The sequence below is a fragment of the Bos indicus genome, chromosome 15 (genome assembly GCF_029378745.1).
Source record: "Bos indicus isolate NIAB-ARS_2022 breed Sahiwal x Tharparkar chromosome 15, NIAB-ARS_B.indTharparkar_mat_pri_1.0, whole genome shotgun sequence".
In the NCBI taxonomy this organism is placed as follows: Eukaryota; Metazoa; Chordata; class Mammalia; order Artiodactyla; family Bovidae; genus Bos; species Bos indicus.
The window spans coordinates 624,322-644,854 of NC_091774.1; the positions used below are offsets into that span (position 1 = coordinate 624,322).

The following is a 20,533-nucleotide window of genomic DNA, read 5'->3' on the forward strand; positions in this document are numbered from 1 at the left end:
ATTTAAAAATATGTTAATTCTCTCTATTATTAAATATAACTAAAATAATCTAAACCTAAAATGTTACATATTTTTATAAACATTATTTTTATTAAACCTCAATTTTTGGCTTCAGAAAATTATAAATAGTCAAACAGGAGAGTTTAAGGGGGGATATATTTATTTCTTCTGATATTCTGCTTCAATGAGAAATAATTTCTCAAGTTAAAACACACACGTTTTGGCATCTGATGACAATTCCTTACTCCTGATAACTTATCTGTCTTTACCTTGTCCCTTTTCAGCAGTTCAGAGACTAGAAAAAATGATTGAAGAGAATATTACCAGGGTGATGGAATTCATTCTTTTGGGTTTTTCAGTCCAGAGAGAGATTGAAATTTTTCTCTTTCTTCTCATTTTAGTGGTATCTTCTCTAACTTTGGTGGGAAACATTGGCATGATTTCTTTAATCCAGTTGGATCCTCACTTTCACACACCGATGTACTTTTTTCTCAGTAATCTGGCCTTTGTAGACTTTTGTTACTCCTCATCAATAGCTCCAAAGTCCCTGGAGACCCTCCTGACCAAGCACAGGTCCATATCTCTCTATGCATGTGTACACAGCTGGGCTTTTCCCTGAAGTTCTTGATTTTGGAGACATTCCTTCTTGCAGTAATGGCTTATGACCTCTATGTGGCCATCTGCAGCCCTCTTCTCTACATGGTGATCATGTCCCAAAAGGTGTGCATGCAACTGGTAGCAGGCCCTTACTTATACAGCTTTTCTGTTGCTTTCCTCCACACAGTTGTTACTTTTTGATTGATCTACTGAGGCCCCAGTGTTATTAATTACTTCTATTGTGATGATGTCCCTTTGCTGGCTTTTGCCTGCACAGACACCAGCCTCAAAGAGATCTTGATTTTTATCTTAGCTGGATTCAACATGATCAGCTCTTTGACCACAGTCCTTATTTCTTACCTATACATTGTAGCTGCCATCCTGAGAATTCAATCTGCAGAACGGAGGCACAAAGCATTCTCATCCTGTGGTTCTCATCTGACTGCTGTCACTATATTCTATGGGACTCTGATCTTCATGTATTTGCAGCCCAAATCAAACCATTCCCTTGACACAGACAAAATGGCCTCTTGTCTACTACACAATAGTCATTCCTATGTTGAATCCCATGATCTACAGCCTGAGGAACCAAGAGGTAAAAAATGCCTTGAGGAAAGCCTTTGAAAAATGTTATTTCCTGTCTCTAATAAACATTAAAATGTAGCTTGTAACACTGACTGTCTTGGAACTATGCTTCATGCAGATATGTTGTTTTTATTATCTTTGATAGATTAATTTTATTTTCACCATTTTTATGTAAGCAAAATGACTTTGCACATGTGTTCTATTTTTTATAAAATGTATAAATAAGATGAATCTTTTTTATATTTCAAAAAAAAAGGATAAAAAAGGTTTTTAGCAGTCACAGTAGAGTGTATTAAATATGCTAAGAGTATACGTCATATTTGAGCAGGGGCACCTCAGATTGAGTGAAAAGCAAGAAGGAAAAATATCTTCTTGAAACTGAGATTGTAATTAAGTTCACACGGTAAGAAGTGGGTGAGGTTATGTTAATTGCTTTTGTCCAACTTGAAAGAAAATATATTTTAAAGTGCTTATGCTTCACAAGAGGGGGATAATAAACTAAAACATAAAGATTCTAAAAAAATAAATAAAAATTATAATGCACGTTTTTAACAAATCGCTACTATTTGCATATGTGACACCTGACAGTTTTAACCTGGATAGTTTCTATTTAACTGATAATAAGATTTAGCCACTGCTTTCAAAAATGTTTCTATTTTATACATTGTGGAGACAGAAAAAGGGAAGTGATAAAGTAAGTTTCCTGTCCATCCCCACGTCATTTCATGCAGTAGCCGTTCCTCAACTGTACCCTGTCTACTAAAAATCATTCCTCTCTGCTTGTGATCCCCCCTAGATTCACTGTTGGTTTCTCTCTGTAATTCCATGGTTCTCATGTTGTTCATCCCATGGACGGAGGAGCCTGGTAGGCTGCAGTCCATGGGGTCGCTAGAGTTGGACACGACTGAGCAACTTCACTTTTACTTTTCACTTGCATGCACTGGAGAAGGAAATGGCAACCCACTCCAATGTTCTTGCCTGGAGAATCCCGGGGACGGGAAGCCTGGTGGGCTTCCATCTATGGGGTCGCACAGAGTCAGACACGACTGAAGCGATGCAGCAGCAGCAGCATGTTGTTCAAAATTATGTCATTTTTCACCATGCAGATCTGGGAATCAGGGTCAGCTTTTGGAAAGTCATACTCTCTTTTTCTGTATCAAAACAAAAATGCAGACATACTCCTATATTCCCCCTGCAAAGCTTAAGATCCTTTTATATTTTAGGGATTTGAAGAAATTGCAATGGGTTGAGGGGACAGAAAGGGGTAGTTTAAAACCAAATTATAAATGTGGTTGTTGTCAGATGTCAGGAATATAGTTCTATGTTGGGGTGGTTGTAAAGTGATGTAATCTAAAACCCAATTAAACTGGAATGTATTTGTTTTCTTTTATTCAGATTCAAATGTTTGGTGTCTACCATGTGGGTGATATTGTGAACTATTCTTGTAGAGCAAAATCAAAAACATTCCTGAATATGCTGAACAGTCTGCTATTTTGGGAAATATTGGCAAAAGAAATGATTGTATAAGTTATTCAGAAACATTTTAGCTTATTTTATCCAAGTTATCTTAGGACACATTTCATTGTCAAGTTAGCTTTCAGATTTATGTGGAGACATCAATATTGCCCTATTAAATTATTTATATTAAACTTTATTTTAATATATGCCTCACCTAACCTCAACACCATTATTAAAGCAGCAATGAGGTGTTCTAAGTGGATGTAAATTGTACAAATTCTGAAGAGAAACAATGACTTACAATCCTGATTTTCAAGTTCTTATATCAACTTCTTTCAGGGTCAGGGAGCACAGTTGCAGAGAAATTAATCTTGGAAATCATGACTGTCAATTGCCAAAGATAAAACTCAAGAAAATAGAACATCTTTGTTGTAGCTTAAAAAAAATAATTCCAAAAGTATAATTTAAATAGTTAAAAGCACAGCAGCAAGCCTATATAGTAAACTGTAGAGTAAAGGGTGAACCTGAGATTGGCAATGTGAGAAGGGTTTAAAGGTTAGTGAATCTTTCAAAAGGAATCTGGCGCCCCTTCTGGGGGATTCAGGGGAGGTTGCTGCAAAACCACCCATTTACCAAAGATAGTTCAGATACATTTGAAGAGCTCCCAGAGAAGAAAGGGTGATAGCCTGGAAGACTAAAAAAAACTAAAGAAAAAACAAAGTTCTAACATTGAAACAAAACTCTAAAGAAATATATTAGTTTAATCAGTCTGTGTTAACAAAGTAAACACACTCATTGACTTAAAACAACAAAAATTTATTTTTTCATGGTTCTGGAGCCTACAAGTCTGAAGTCAAGGTATTGGTGGAACCAGGCTCTCTATGAAGCTCTAGGGGAGGTTCCTTCCTTGTTTTTTCCAGCTGCTCATGGTCCCAGGCATTCCTTGGCTTGTAAACATCACTCCAGTCTCTGCTGTCTTCACATGGTCTTCTTCCCCCTACATCTGGGTCCAATTTTCTTTATTCTTGTAAGGACATCACTCACACTGAATTAACGGTCCACCTTACTTCAGTATGACTTCATATTAACAATTTCATCTTCAGTGACCCTATATTCAAATAATGACCTTGTAACCCAATGACTGTATAACCAAACTCTGCAGTTCTTCAGGTTAGGAACTTAACACATCTTATGGGGGGACAATTTCACTCATAATAAGTGCTTGTAAGTGTGTGCATACTCAGTTGTGTTCGACTCTGTGTGACCCTATGGACTGTAACCCACCAGGCTCCTCTGTCCATGGGATTTTCCAGGCAAGAATACTGGAGTGGGTTGCCATTTCCTTCACCAGGGGATGTTCCCCCAGGGACTGAAATCATGTCTCTTGCCTTGCAGATGATTCTTTGCTGCTGAGCCATTGCAGAAGCCCCACTAATAAGTAAGGACAGTTAAAGATGTGCTGGCTCAAATGTCTGGTGAAAACACACCTTATCTGCACCTGCAGGCATAGTGCAGAAAAAAAAAAAAAAATAGCTGAGATTTCCTAGCTTAAGAAAGAGACCTGCAAGTACCTAAAAAGGCTAGCGAAATGGCCTAGATGACTGGTCAAAAGGGATCCAAAACCAGTTAATGTGACAACTGGAGTCTTAAAGATCATAACAAGCCCAAGAACTCATCAAGTAGTTAGGACAAAGGGATATATAACCTAATATCTAATATAGATCAGAAGCTTGAGTTTTTCTCCTTCTGGTTAAGACAGAAGACAAGATGCCCTTCTCTCAATACCAGAATAGTTTCTGAAAAGACTTGATCATTCTCTGGTAAAAATCATCCTAGTGAGTGATAAGATGCAGAGGTGAAGTGCCAAAGATATGTTTATGGAAAGTATTATAAGAGCAAATATAACACTATAGCTAAGTGAACTCCCAAGATGCAGTGACTTAATAAAGTAATTTATTTTTTTCTCAAGCAGCAGTATGAGTTAAGAGGTTTGGGAAGGGGAATTAGACCCTCAATATGGGGTTGCCATCTTTGTCTAAAAAGTGATCATTTCAGTGGCAACATTTTCAAGTGGGAAGGAAGAGAAAAAAGTCCATATCTAATGGCTTTAACATAGAGAAGGTGATCTTTAGGTTTCAGGCACCACTTTCTACTGATGGCTCATTGCCAAGACTTGACAACATTATGTATCCCACTGACAAGGGGCAATGGGAACGGTGGTTAACAGCTGGATGACAAATGTTTTACTTATAAAATAAAATATAAAATACTGGACACTGAGGAATATGTCTGCCATAAGGACAGACAAGTTACAATGATCTCTTACAATGATCTCTGTCAATATGATTATTTCTTGAGCAGCCTATTGTTTCATACTTGAAACCAACTTGTTAGAAGCAAACTTGGGTGATTTGAAAACATTAAAAAAAAAAAAAACTTTGTTAATGTAGTTTCCAATGCTAATCAAATGGTACTCTTTCTTCCTGTTCAGAACCTAAAGTTATGAAAAAGAACTCTCCTGCCACTGACTGCCTTTTCTCAGAACCAATCTGAGGGAATGTGTCTTGTGAGAAATTAGTAAATTAGCCTGAGTAACAATACTTTCTGTGCTTAAATGAATCCATCTTTCCAGTGATATTATCACAAGTAAATGTTACTTCTCAGAGTCTTTCTACACATGTTCAGTTGTGCACCCCTTTTAATTGCATTAGCCCTTAAACAAGAATAAACTCATTCATGAGAAATTACTTCTGCTTCTGACTTGCTTTTATGCTGGTAATATTAGCAAGAGTCAACAAGGACAAAAATTTTATTCCACTTATATTAAGAATGAAGGTAGATTAAGTTGACACCAATCAACATAAGTTGAATAGTGAACTTGTAATCAGATCCCAATGGATACCAGTCTGAGCTGTGCTGATCACATTTTAACACATGTTGAGTGCAATGGCATTCAGTTTTACAGAGATTCTTATCTGGTTGATCCATTCTAGTTATTAAAACCTTGACTTAAGCAGCTAAACACAGACCTAAGAATGTAATGTTAGTGACAAGAATTTGGAATCAAACAATAGCTTCATCATAGCAATCAAATGTTTAATAGGACATTCTTCTGATCAAAAGTTAGATTTTAAATGAAAAAAAAATCCATATTGCTTCATCTTTTTAAACTATGAGAAGGACATGATAGGCTTTAGTCTAAATTTTTCACCTATTTAAATTAATAAAGAGAAAAACTAGCCAAAATCCAAACCAAAGAGTAGAATTATGGTGAGTCAACAGATTGCTTGAAACACAAATAGTGTTAATTATAGAGCAATACATACTGAGAATTAACCTTATGATTGATTCATGACACTAGTTGAAGATTGTGAATACATTTTTGTTTTCAAAGCCCATGTATGTATGAATGTTATGGAAAGCTCTTTTGGTAAATGAGGATCCACCAACTTTTATATTCATGGAAAAGTGATGAAGTCTTAATTTTTTCTCATGAAATTATGTATTATTTATAAAACAAGTGAAGAGTAATTATATATGCAAAATATCCTAAGAAATCATATTCAACTCTTACAAAGATACCTCCAAATTAACATGTGCTTATCCAAATGTATTTATGAGTTATCCGATGACTACACTTAGCACAATTTTGCATACACTGGGACTAACAGTAATAGGTCAGGGTTAGTATGTTTGCATATGTAGATAAAGGAGGCTTAGTCCTGAGAGTCCATTCATGGAGTAAACCATCACTGTGTTAGACTGGACCTCTTAGTATATTTAAGTGTTGCCCGTATACAGTCTATTTTAAACAGGGAATTTATATGCCTGGACATTTATAACAGGAAGCTGCATACATAGAATTATGTACTGCAGGTTCACTGCCTCAAGTTTGCCTTGATGATTGCTTTGTTAACCGCCTCTTTCACATCTTTGTTCCTCAAACTGTAGATCATGGGATTCAGCATGGGAATCACTGTGGTGTAAAATACAGCCACCATCTTCCCCTGCTCCACAGACTCTTGAGTGGGCCTCCTGAGATACATGAAGATGAGAGTCCCATAAAACATGGTAACAGCTGTCAGGTGGGACCCACAGGTGGAGAATGCCTTCCTCCTGCCATCAGCAGAGCTCATGCGCAGCATGGCTGCTATGATGAGGGTATAGGAAACGAGAACCACAGAGAGGGAATAAGTGAAATTAATCCCAGCAATAACAATCATGGTGTATTCTTTAATGTGGACCCCTCCACAGGCAATCTTGATAAGAGGAGGGTCAGCACAATAGAAATGGTTGATTTTAAAGTTTCCACAGAAGTACAGGCCATATGTCCACAGTGTGCAGATAAGGCTAACAGAGAATCCATAGATGTATGGCACAGAGATGAGATGAGCACAGACAGTCCTGGACATTTTACTGCCATAAGGGAGAGGGTTGCAGATGGCCATGTAGCGATCAAAGGCCATCACAGCCAAGATATATACTTCCACATGGACAAGGGCTATGAAGAAGTAACACTGCACCAAACACCCCACATAGGAAATGGTTTTTGTCTCTGATAGTATGTTTTCCAGCATCTTTGGAGTGACATTGGAAGAGAACCACACAACCACAAAAGACAAATGACTCAAGAAAAAGTACATGGGGCTCTGAAGCTGGGGGCTGATGCTGATCAAAATAATCATACCAATGTTCCCTATCAGAGTGATCATGTAAACTACTAGAAACACCACAAAAAAGAGAACTTGAAGCTCCTGATGACTGGTCAACCCCAGAAGAATAAATTCTGTCACATCTGTGAAATTTGGCATTGCCTTCATTTAGACCCAGTCTGCATTGCCTATGGACAAATTAAAAGAAACAAATAGATTTATTTTATTCTTGAAAATTTTGAGTCATGTTTTTCAGTATCCTAGTTCAAATAATATAAAAGTCAATGTAGACTTTGCACAGTCTAATATAAGACTATATAATAACATTTATTTCCTTTAATAGGCCTTATAGGTAATTATTGCAATATTTATTAATTTCTTAACTCTAAAACAATTACATTCATATACTACTAGTATCAGACACTTGTTTTTGCTAAATTATTACAATGATGTTAACATCATAGAGTGTTAATAGAAGTAAAGGTAGACCGAGAGTCATCAGAGAATGACCAAATCCATTTCAACATATTGTCTTATAGGAAAAGACTTGAGACTCATAAATATTCAACCAAGGTCAGACAACCACTTTGTGCTGAATAGGGAAGTAATAAGAGTGAATCATTGAAATTCCATTGAATACTATTTTTGTGTATGATGGTTGCCTCTCATTGTCAATATTAATACAAATACATGTAATATTAACTTACTAATTTCCCTATGACTTGAAAGATATCCTTTTTAAAAAATGTATTTGTGTATTTATTTTTGGCTGCCCTTGGGCTCCTCTTGGTTGGGGTGTGTGGGCTTCTCACTGCAGTGGCTTCTCTTGTTGTGGAGCACTGACTCTAGATGAGCAGGCTTAAATAGCTGTGGATCACAGGTTCTAGAGTGCAGGCTCAGTAGCTGTGGCTCTTGGGCTTAGTTGCTCCATGGCATGTGGAATCTTCCTTCCACCAGGGATTGAACTTGTGTCCCCTACATTGTTAGGCATATTCTTATCCACTGAGCCACCAAGGAAGTCCAGAAGATATCTTCTTATCTACACAATTTTATGGGATGATTGTCTTAAATCTTGGTCTTACAATCTAGTCATACCTTGGCATACCTTTCTACACTATGCCAGCATAGGATATAAAAAGCTTTCATCTTATGAAAATCCTAGTCATGTTTTATTTTATTTAGCTATATATTTCACTTGCTTGATTACTGCTCCTTGCAGGATGAGGTAACAGGTATTTAACGACACAGACTGTATCAATTTAACAGCTATCTTAGAAAAGTAAACTGCAAGTGGTTCAATCACCATATCAAAATTATATCAAATGATTAATTCTATTTACATATAAAATTCAGGTGCCATGTTTTTAAAATTACTGTCCTATTTCAGATTCTACTGCTTTTAAGCAACAATCCATTATATGTCCAATTATTTATTTTCAAATTCAATGCCATTACAAGGAAAATGTCCACAAGGAATGTTTTCTCTGTTTAATATACTTCCCCAGATACGTCTTCTGAGAAGTAAACTGCTCTGAGTACTTAGGGATGCATCTGTAGGATTAACATCATCTTGGGAATTTAAGATCCTCATAATAATATTGCTTGAAGAGAATATTATGACATAAAATGGGCTGCAGTTATAATTGCTTATAATAATTAATTTACAGACATTAAAACCAATTTTATGCCAAATATATTTGCTATGTTATATTTATTATGTATTACATTATATCTAAGAGGTATTTTAGAAGTATCTAGAAGTAGCCTAAGTTTTATAATATGAAATTGAACAAGCTATGTGAGATTCTGGTTTGTATCATTATTGATTCTTTTTGAAAATGAGTGAATGAAAAGCATACAAATGAGACAATTTAGGGAATGGAACTACTGTGAGACAAAAATGGAGCATGCTGATAAACAGAGAAATAAGCAGAAGCAGGATGCACACAGAGTAGTCAAAGATCTCTTTGAGGATTGACTTTTCAGTTATGGGCAAGTAGCCAGTTATATAAAAATATTGAGGAAAATAAATATACAAAAAGTTAGAAGAGGAACTATTTTAAAAAGTGTATAAACTCTATGATTGTATCATGGCTCCCTCCAATAAGTTCAGTTCAGTTTAGTTCACTCAGTAGTGTCAGACTCTTTGCGATCCCATGAACCGCAGTGCACCAAGCCTCCCTGTCCATCACCAATCCTGGAGTTTACCCAAACTCATGTCCATTGTGTCGGTGATGCCATCCAACCATCACATCCTCTGTCATCCCCTTCTCCTCCTGACTTCAATCATTCCTAACATCAGGGTCTTTTCAGATAAATCAGCTCTTTGCATCAGGTGGCCAAAATACCAGAGTTTCAGCTTCAACATCAGTCCTTCCAATGAACACCCACACTAATCTCCTTTAGGATGGACTGGTTGGATCTCCTTGCAGTCCAAGGGACTCTCAAGAGTCTTCTCCAACAACATAGTTCAAAAGCATCAATTCTTTGGTGCTCAGCTTTCTTTATAGTCCAACTCTCACAACCATACATGACCACTGGTAAAATCATAGCCTTGACTAGACAGACCTTTGTTGGCAAAGTAATGTCTCTGCTTTTTAATATGCTGTCTAGGTTGGTCATGACCTTCCTTTGGAGGAGTAAGTATCTTTTAATTTCTTGGCTGCAATCACCATCTGCAGTGATTTTGAAGCCCCCCAAAATAAATTTAGCCACTGTTTCCACTGTTTCTCCATCTATTTTCCATGAAGTGGTGGGACCGGATGCCATGAAGTTAGTTTTATGAATGTTGAGCTTTAAGCCAATGTTTTCACTCTCTTCTTTCACTTTCATCAAGAGGCTCTTTAGTTCTTCACTTTCTGCCATACGGGTGGTGTCATTTGCATATCTGAGGTTATTGATATTTCTCCTGGCAATTTTTATTCCAGCTTCTGCTTCTTCCAGCTCAGTGTTTCTCATGATATGTACTCTGCATAGAAGTTAAATAAGCAGGGTGACAATATACAGGTTTGCTGTACTCCTTTTCCTATTTGGAACCAGTCTGTTGTTCCATGTCCAGTTCTAAATGTTGCTTCCTGAACGGCATACAGGTTTCACAAGAGGCAGGTCAGGTGGTCTGGTATTCCCATTTCTTTCAGAATTGTCCACAGTTTATTGTGAACCACACAGTCAAAAGTTCTGGTATAGTCAATAAAGCAAAAATAGATGTTTTTCTGGAACTCTCTTGCTTTTTTGATAATCCAGTGGATGTTGGCTATTTGATCTCTGGTTCCTCTGCCTTTTCTAAAACCAGCTTGAACATCTGGAAGTTCACGGTTCATATATTGCTAAAGCCTGGCTTGGAGAATTTTGAGCATTACTTTACTAGCATGTCAGATGAATGCAATTGTGTGGTAGTTTGAGCATTCTTTGGCATTGCCTTTCTTTGGCATTGAAATGAAAACTGACCGTTTCCAGTCCTGTGGCCACTGCTGAGTTTTCCAAATTTGCTGGCATATTTAATGCAATACTTTCACAGCATCATCTTTCAGGATTTGAAATAGCTCAACTGGAATTCCATCACTTCCACTTTGTTCATAGTGATACTTCCTAAGGCCCACTTGACTTCATATTCCAGAATGTCTGGCTCTAGGTGTGTGATCACACCATCATGATTATCTGGGTCATGAAGATCTTTTTTGCATAGTTTTTCTCTGTATTCTTGCCACCTCTTCTTAATATCTTCTGCTTCTGTTAGGTCCATACCATTTCTGTCCTTTATTGAGCCCATCTTTGCATGAAATATTCCTTGGTATCTCTAATTTTCTTGAAGAGATCTCTAGTCTTTCCTATTCTATTGTTTTCCTCTATTTCTTTGCATTGATCACTGAGGAAGGCTTTCTTATCTCTCCTTGCTCTTCTTTGGAACTCTGCATTCAAATGGGTATATCTTTCATTTTTTCCTTTGCCTTTTGCTTCTCTTCTTTTCACAGATATTTGTAAGGCCTCCTCAGACAGCCATTTTGCTTTTTTGCATTTCTTTTCTTGTGGATGGTCTTGATCTCTGTCTCCTTTGCAATGTCACAAACCTCCATCCATAGTTCATCAGACACTCTGTCTATTAGATCTAGTCCTTTAAATCTATTTCTCATTTCCACTGTATAATAAGGAATTTGATTTAGGCCATACCTGAATGGTGTAGTGGTTTTCCCCACTTTCTTCAATTTAAGTCTGAACTTGGCAATAAGGAGTTCATGTTCTGAGCCACAGTCAGCTCCTGGTCTTGTTTTTGCTGACTGTATAGAGCTTCTCCATCCTTGCCTGCAAAGAATATAATCAATTTGATTTCAGTGTTGACCGTCTGGTGATGTACAAGTGTAGAGTCTTCTCTTGTGTTGTTGGAAAAGGGTAGCAACTCACAATTTGTAATTTGATTAATATCTGTGAACTATTTTCCTACCTCTGAAATCATTCATATGGGTATTAGATGCACCACAGAGAAAATGATTTGGGCATGTAACATAGGCACTCATATTTCAGTTCTGGTCTGGATTCACCTGTACCCTATATTTTCATGACTGTAGATCTTCTGGCTGCTAAGTGTGGATATACTAAGCCAGATATGAGTTGATGATTTTGACTGGGAGATAGAGCTAAGACCAAGAATTTTCATATATAAAAACTCTTGACTCTTCTTGGTGAAGCCATAATTAACTAATTAACAGAGTTCGATTTGGATTATTGGTACTACTAATTATAAGAGGATGAGATGGTTAGATAGCATCACCAACACAATGGACATGAGCCTTAGCAAACTCTGGGACATAGTGAAGGACAGAGGAGCCTGGCATGCTGCAGTGCATGGAGTCTCAAATAGCTGAATACAACTTAGTGACTGAACAACAACAGCAACTAAATATAGAAAATATAAAAAATCATCAAGGCACCTAAGAAACATAAAGTAATAATACTACTTCTCCAATTTCCCTTCCTGTGTGATATGTGGGTTTTCTTCCACTTGTCATAATCACTAGCTCTGTAATAGTAGAGTTTGTCTCATTCATTTTAGAACACTTCAAACTGACTACATTAGTTGTTATATATTGTAGACATTCATGGATAGTCACACATGATTTTTAAGCATCGTGATCTCCAGATCAGCTTCATAGAATGTATTACTGTGTTCATAACTAATAAAATTTCTATTAAAAAATTGTTCTAGTGGCAGCAGTCTCAGCTTTAAGGTAAGATAATAGCTAACTTTTGTTGAATCCTTACAAAATCTTTTGTAAGCAAAGGTCTCATGAGAGAGGTTCAAATTAGTGTATCTTTCTAAACAATGAGAAAACTGAAGCACTGACAGACTAAGAGGATTTCCTTGGATCAGACATGTGCAAATTGGCCAGATGGAAATGCAAACCAATTAATTGGACTCTAAGGGTACACTCTTAATAACTTTATATCACTGCTGCCTCTTTGATAACTTTTTCTAATATTCTATTTCCCTACATTTAAAATTCAGTTTGATTATCCTCCAAAAAAGGGGAAATTTTATCCTTTTGATAATTCATGCTTGATGAACCAGAAGAGCTTGGCAATGCCCTAGAGCCCTAAAACCAGAGTTCTTGGACCACCATTATCTAAGCCTCTCAAGGTTTGGTGATCCTATAGTCCTAGGGCCAGATGACTGAAGTAATTTCTTATAGAGAGCCACTTTGTTAAATAACTGTGCATCATCTTTTAAAGCAATTAAGCCTATAGAATATATAATTTACAAATTAAAAAAATCACTTTCATTAACTTTTTAGGAATTTTATACAAACACACAATACAGCAAAAGTATAATTTTTGTCCAATATAGTGAAAGACAGGGATGTGTGGCATGCTACAGTCCATGGGATGGCAAACAGTAGGACACAACTTAGTGACTGAACAATAACAATAATTCCCAATGACACAATACCTTCAATTCCACTCAGATACATTTTAAAACACAATGTGAAAATCACTGGTTTTTGTAGAGAAGACATAAAAGTCAAAACCTGAAGAGCAAAAATTCTTGTCAGTCCCTATGGTAGCAAGATATTCTTATGAATTTTTATATCAACTATTAATATAAATATTAATATTCCCCAAGTATATAATTCCAGACAATCAAACACTGTGATAACAAATAGGTCCACAAGTAAGGTCTTAGTCTCCTCTTCAAAAAGAGGAAAAAAATTAAAAATGTGATTGCATTAATCTGTATTGCAGAGTATAAAATTTGCAGACCTACTTTCGGCAGCAACAAAAAAACAATGATAATTTCTCACTATTTATAATAGAGTCTTGAACACTGCACACATTGAGAGCATTTCCCCAAGGAACTATCCAGATAATGATGAAACAAATTATAATTAAAATTATAGAAACGTCTCAGGAGTAAGGGAAGTTAAGGAGGATGAATCAGAAGAATGTCTTCTGATAACATTAGTGACCAATATCCTTAATTTCATGATATAATCTCTCCCATCTTCACATGGTATAATATCTGCCTCAGGAAAACACCTTGCACCTCAGGAAAGCATTCTTGGTTTGCATTATAAAATGTTCCTCAGTAACTTTCTTTTCTATTGTGCTTTAGTTCTAGTAATCATTATCTTTCAGGCCAAACACAGCAATGCACATTTTATGCATCTCATGGCTGTTGAAGAGATCCCGGGTGCCTCAAAAGTACAGATCACATGGAAACATCTAGGGAGAATGAGTACAAGTAGAGGTCATTGGTGGAGAAGTTGATTGTAGTAGAACAACTTATCAGTGCACTGAGGCTCTTTTGGGAGTCAGTAGAGCATCAACTTCAATGTCAGTCAGATCAGAAATAACATCGTAAGTCTGCACCATAGTCAACTACCTGTCTTTGGAAAAGTAAGGATTTTCAGTTCCAAAGCTTATGTGTAGAAAAAGGAAACTGCTGTCTCACAGTGAGGTGTGGGGATCACAGATAACATTGGGAAATTCTTAGTACAATGCCTGTCTCTGATGAAGCCGTCAAAAAATTTAAATGACCTGTGTAGTTTCACCTATTAACAGTTCACAAGTACAGTCTCACCACCTATTTGTGATTGTGATCAGTATTATCTCTGTGTTGAAGGGTAAAAAAAAGCATATGTAAAATAATTCTGAGGTTCAATTTTTCCACAAAGTATAGATAGTAGGGGCTTCCCTTGTGGCTCAGATGGAAAAGAGTCTGCCTACAATGCAGGAGACTCATGTTCGATCCCTGGGTCCTGAAGACCCTCTGGAGAAAGGAATGGCTATCCACTCCAGTATTGTTGGTGCTCCCCTAGTGGCTCAGACATTAAAGATAGCTAGCAGATTAAAAACTCTGAATGGAAAACAAAATTGCTCATAAACTCTGATTTGTACTACCTCAACTTTGCTGGAAAATCATGGACAGAATAATACTCAGGCAAAGCTTTCCTCTGTATTCTTCAGTGCCCAAGGACCCCAGACTCCTTAGTTCCTTCTCACCTTTTATGAAGAAATAGCATCAGGCAAACTCATTGGCCCACATTATTATAACTTAACATGCACTCCCTAGAGAAAAATGAAATTTAAAACAAGAAAGCATTGTGTGTGTGTGTATATGGTGTGTGTTAAAGCAGGAGAGAGCAAGGAAGAGAGTGAAGGTTAAATACATTTTATACTACAGATGCTTAACTATAACAAAGTTGATAGATATATAAATAAATGTATGAATGAGATCCATTTTTTAAAAGTATGTTACAAAACCATCCTGAATTTCCTGTAAATGGCAAAATTGCTTGAAATTCTCAGAAAGAATCCAGATTTTGGGGAAATTATGAACCAGTAGTGATCTTGGAGATCAGATACTACATCCTAAAAATTAACTAGATGAATGACACAAAATGAGTGGTTCAAGGTCACACACAAATTAGTTTGAATATTGGAAGCTAAAACCAGGAACATGACATAACCAATGACCTTGACATTATCATTCTTCATGCAACACTGAAACAACTCTGAAAAGAGTATAGAAAGTGGTTCACTTTTGGGAAAAAAAAAAAAAAAAGAGGTAACATAGATTACCCAAATCCATTTGCCAAATTCACTTGCTAAATTCAGACTTAAATTGAAGTAGTGAAAATCACTAGACTATTTAGGTATGACCTAAGTCAAATCCCTTACAATCATACAGGGGAAGTGACAAATAGAGTCAAGGACTAGATATGATAGACACGGTGCCTGAAGAACTATGGACAGAGGTTCGTGATACAGTACAGGAGACAGGGATCAAGAAGATACCCAAGAAAAAGAAGTGCAAAAAGGCAAAATGGTTGTCTGACAAGGCCTTACAAAGAGCTGAGAAAAGAAGAGAAACAAAAAGGCAAAGGAAAAAAGGAAAGATATGCCCATTTGATGCAGAGTTTCAGAGAAAATAGCAAGGAGAGATAAGAAAGGTTTCCTCAGTGATCACTGCAAAGAAATAGAGAAAAACAATAGAATGGGAAAGATTAGAGATCTCTTCAAGAAAATTAGAGATACCACGGGAACATTTCATGAAAAGATGGGCTCAATAAAGGACAGAAATTATATGAACCTGACAGAAGCAGAAGATATTAAGAAGACATGGCAAGAATACAGAGAAGAACTATACTTAAAAGATTTTCATGACCCAGATAATCATGATGGAGTGATCGCTCACCTAGAGCCAGACTTCCTGGAATGTGAAGTCAAGTGGGCCTTAGGAAGCATCACTATGAACAAAGCTAGTGGAGGCAACGGAATTCTGGTTGAGCTACTTCAAATCCTCAAAGATAATGCTGTGAAAGTGCTGCACTCAATATACCAGCAAATTTGGAAAACTCAGCAGTGGCCACAGGACTGGAAGTCAGTTTCATTCCAATCCCAAAGAAAGGCAATGTCAAAGAATGTTCAAACTACCACACAATTGCACTCCTCTCACACACTAGCAAAGTAATGCTCAAAATCCTCCAAGCCAGGATTCAACAGTATGTGAATCTTGTACTTCCATATGTTCAACCTGGATTTAGAAAAGGCAGAGGATTAGGAGATCAAATTGCTGACATCCACTGGATCATTAAAAAAGCAAGAGAGTTCCAGAATAAAAAAAAAAAAAAACAAACATCTACTTCTGCTCTCTTGACTACAGCAATGTCTTTGACTGTGTGGATGACAATAAATTGTGGACAATTCTGAAAGAGATGGGAATACCAGACCACCTGACCTGCCTCTTGAGAAATCTGTATGCAGATCAGAAAGAAATAGTTAGAACTGGACATGGAATAACAGACTGGTTCCAAATAGGAAAAGAAGTACATCAAGGCTGTATATTGTCACCCTGCTTATTTAACTTCTATGCAGAGTACATCATGAGAAATGCTGGGCTGGATGAAGCACAAGCTGGAATCAAGTTTGTTTGAGAAATATCAATAACTTCAGATATGCAGTAGACACCACCCTTATGGCAGAAAGTGAAAAAGAACTAAAGAGCCTCTTGATGAAAGTGAAAGAGGAGAGTGAAAAAGTTGGCTTAAAGCTCAACATTCAGAAAACTAAGATCATGGTATCTGGTCCCATTGCTTCATGGCAAATAGATGGGGAAACAATGGCTGACTTTATTTTGGGGGGTGTCCAAAATCACTGCAGATGGTGATTGCAGCCACGAAATTAAATGACACTTACTCCTTGGAAGGAAAGTTATGACCAACCTAGACAGCACATTAAAAAGCAGACATTACTTTGCCGAGAAAGGTCCATCTAGTCAAGGTTATGGTTTTTCCAGTAGTCATGTATGGATTTGAGAATTGGACTATTAGGAAAGCTGACTACTGAAGAACTGATGGTTTTGGATGTGGTGTCAGGAAAGACTCTTGAGAGTCCCTTGGACTGCAAGGAGATCCAACCAGTACATCCTAAAGGAAATTGGTCCTGAATATTTATTGGAAGGAATTATGCTGAAGCTGAAACTCCAATACTTAGGCCACCTGATGAGAAGAACTAACTCATTGGAAAAGACCCTTAAGCTGGGAAAGATTGAAGTAGAGAAGAGAAGAGGACAAAAGAGGATAAGATGATTGGATGGCATCACCAACTCAATGGACATGAGTTTGAGTGGACTCTGGGAATTGGTGATGGACAGGGAGGCCTGGCATGCAGCAGCCCATGGGATCACAAAGAATCACACACGACTGAGTGACTGAACTGAACTGAGGAGAATTTACTTGTGAAAACATGAGCTATGAAGTCAGCTTGTGGAATTCTCATTCTGGCTTTAGCAATTTTGATCCAAGCACTCTGGACAATATTTCTTAACATTTCTGGGCTTCATGATTTTTTTATCTACTCAAAATGGATTCCTTATATGGATAGGGTTATTTTGAGGATTATACAGTAGAAATATGCAATACAGAAAATATTGTTCTACATACATGTCTGTCTGTATGTGTGTATGCTTAGTTATTTCTGACACTTTGTACACCAATAGACTGGCTAGTTCTTAGTAATCATAGCTATTAGTCATTAAGTAAAGAATCCTAGACAATGGCATTCAATATATTTCAATTTCCTTATCATCCACCTAAATGATTTAATGAATTTTATAAGTAACAGTACCTAAAATAGTAAATATCCACACTTTTCTTGTCATTGGTATTTCCTTTTTCTATCTTGTCATTTATGAATCATAAGTTTAGTTTTGGTAATGCACATGATTGTCTAAATAAAAAAGCAGAATTTTTATGGTTATAAATAAATAAATGTATAATATAGAAGTCTACATATCTATTAAAAAAGAGCCATCTTTGGAAAGAATATCAATTTCATGGCTCTTCTGAATAATGCAGGCAGAATTTATATTATTTGTCAATTGATACATTTCCCTAAGAGATTACACATATAGGTGAGTATTAAGTAACTACTTTGTTAGATAGTATTTTGCACTAAGTGAATTCTCTGGATAAATAACAACTGGGTACAATGCAGATTTGCCATGGGACCCAACTGCTTTTCTAGTGATTTTCTTTTTTAGGTTCATTGTCAATATTTTTCTTCATAGGTTGGGAAGTCCACATCATAATATTGATATCTGCCATCGATACTCATACCATATTCTGTTACCTGTAATATTTGCTTAATCCAATTTAATGCAGTTTCTTCCAAACAATTATCATATCTTTGTGCCACAACCTATTACCATCTTACTTTGGGTTATGGGTTGAATAGTTTTTTTAATATCCATATATCAAAATCTTGACTCCCAATACTTCTGAATACGACTGAATCTGTAGATATAGTTTTTAAATAGGATATTAAGTTGTAATGAGTTCAGATGAGTGCATCCTAACCCAAGATGACTGGTGTCATATTTAAGCAAGGAGATTAGGGCACAAAAGTACACACAGGAAAGACTGTGACAGACACGAGGTGATGGCCATCTATAAGGCAGACAGAAGTTTCAGCATGAAACCAACCCTACTAATGCTTTGATCTTGAGTTAGTATCCTCCAAACTGGAAAGAAATCAGTCTCCTTTGTTTAAGCCACCCAGGCTGTGGTACTTAATTATAGCAGCCCTTGCAAACTAATATGCTCTGCCTTCTGTTGACAAAGAGACTGCTTTCATATTCAAAGGAAATTTAGTTTCTTTGAAGAGTATCATTTTTAATATATTTTAAACCATTATAGTACACATTCAAAATGTGCACAAAACATAAATTTCCATGGGGTCACAGAGTCAGACATGACTAAGCATGTGCAGGTATTAATTCAGTTCATGAGGGCAAAGCAAAGCCTCCATGACCTAATCACTTCCCTAAAGCCCTCACATCTAAATAGCAATTGTTTTTTTATTACTTTAAGTGTAGAAATCAAATTGCCAGCATTCACTGAATCACAGAGAAAGCAAAAATGTTCTAAAAAATAAAAAAAAAAAATCTACTTCTGCTTCACTGATTACACTAAAACCTTTGACTGTGTGGATCACAACAAACTGTAGAGAAACTTAAAGAGATGGGAGTACCAGACCACCTTAGCTGTCTTCTGAGAAACTTGTATGTTGGTCAAGAAGCAACAGTTAAAACTGGACATGGAATAACAGACTGGTTCAAAATTGGGAAAGGAGTATGTCAAGGCTATATGTTGTCAACCTGTTCATTTAACATATGCAGAATACATCATAAAAAATGCTGAGCTGAATGAATAAAAAGCTGGAATCAAGATTGCTAGAAGAACTATCAACAACCTCAGATATGCAGATAATACCTCTCTAATGTCAGAAAGTGAAGAGGAACTAAAGAGGATTAGGGTGAAAGAAGAGATTGAAAAAGCTGGCTTGAAACTCATTATTCAAAACTCTAAGATCAGTCCCATTGTTCATGCGTGTTCACTTACTTCAGTCATGTCCTATGCTTTGTGACCCCATGGACTGTAACATGCCAGACTTCTCTGTCTATGGGGATTCTCCTGGCAAGAATACTGGAGTAGATTGCCATGCCCTTCTCCAAGAGATCTTCCTTACCCAGGGATCAAACCAGAATATTTTGTATCCTTTATGTCTCCTGCATTTCTAGGCAGGTACTTTACTACTAGTGCTACATGGGATGTCCTATCACTTCATGGCCAATAGAAGGGGAAAAATTGGAAGCAGTGACAGATTATATTTTCTTGGGCTCCAAAATCACTGTGGATGGTGACTGAAGCCATGAACTTAAAAGAGGCTTTCTCCTTGGAAAGAAAGTTATGGCAAATCTAGATAGCATATTAAAAAGCAGAGACATCACTTGGCTGACAGAGGGTGGTTTTTTTCTGTTGTTGTTGTTTGTTTGTTTTTTTAGTAGCCATGTATGGATGTGAGAATTGGACCGTAAAGAAGGCTGAGCACTCAAGAACTGATACTTTCAAATTGTGGTGCTGGAGAAGACTCTTGAGAGTCTTTTGGACTGCAATGAGATCAAATCAGTCAATCCTAGAGGAAATCAACCCTGAATATTCACTGAGAGGACTGTTGCTAAAGCTGAAACTCCAACTGGCCACTCATCACCAACTCATCACCAGCTTAACAGACATGAATTTGAGCAAACTCCAGGAGATAGTGAAAGACAAGGAAGCCTGGTCTGCTGCTATCCATGGGGGTCACAAAGAGTCAGACATGACTGAGTGGCTGAACAGCAACAGCATAGTATCCATTTAGGTACATGACTGTACCTAAACTTATGTATTCTTCTTATTTTTGAAAAA

The 20,533-nt window shown here is 36.8% G+C and overlaps 1 protein-coding gene and 1 pseudogene across 1 annotated transcript; one reads left to right on the forward strand and one right to left on the reverse strand.

The window, feature by feature from the left end:
* The first annotated feature begins 304 nt into the window (after window positions 1-304).
* LOC139176126 (olfactory receptor 8U3-like) lies at window positions 305-1,261 on the forward strand (annotated as a pseudogene).
* Window positions 1,262-6,518: 5,257 nt separating this feature from the next.
* LOC139187111 (olfactory receptor 5M9) lies at window positions 6,519-7,451 on the reverse strand. Its single transcript, XM_070803126.1, has one exon. The coding sequence runs from the start codon at window positions 7,449-7,451 to the stop codon at window positions 6,519-6,521; it is 933 nt and encodes a 310-aa protein (XP_070659227.1).
* Window positions 7,452-20,533: the final 13,082 nt, after the last annotated feature.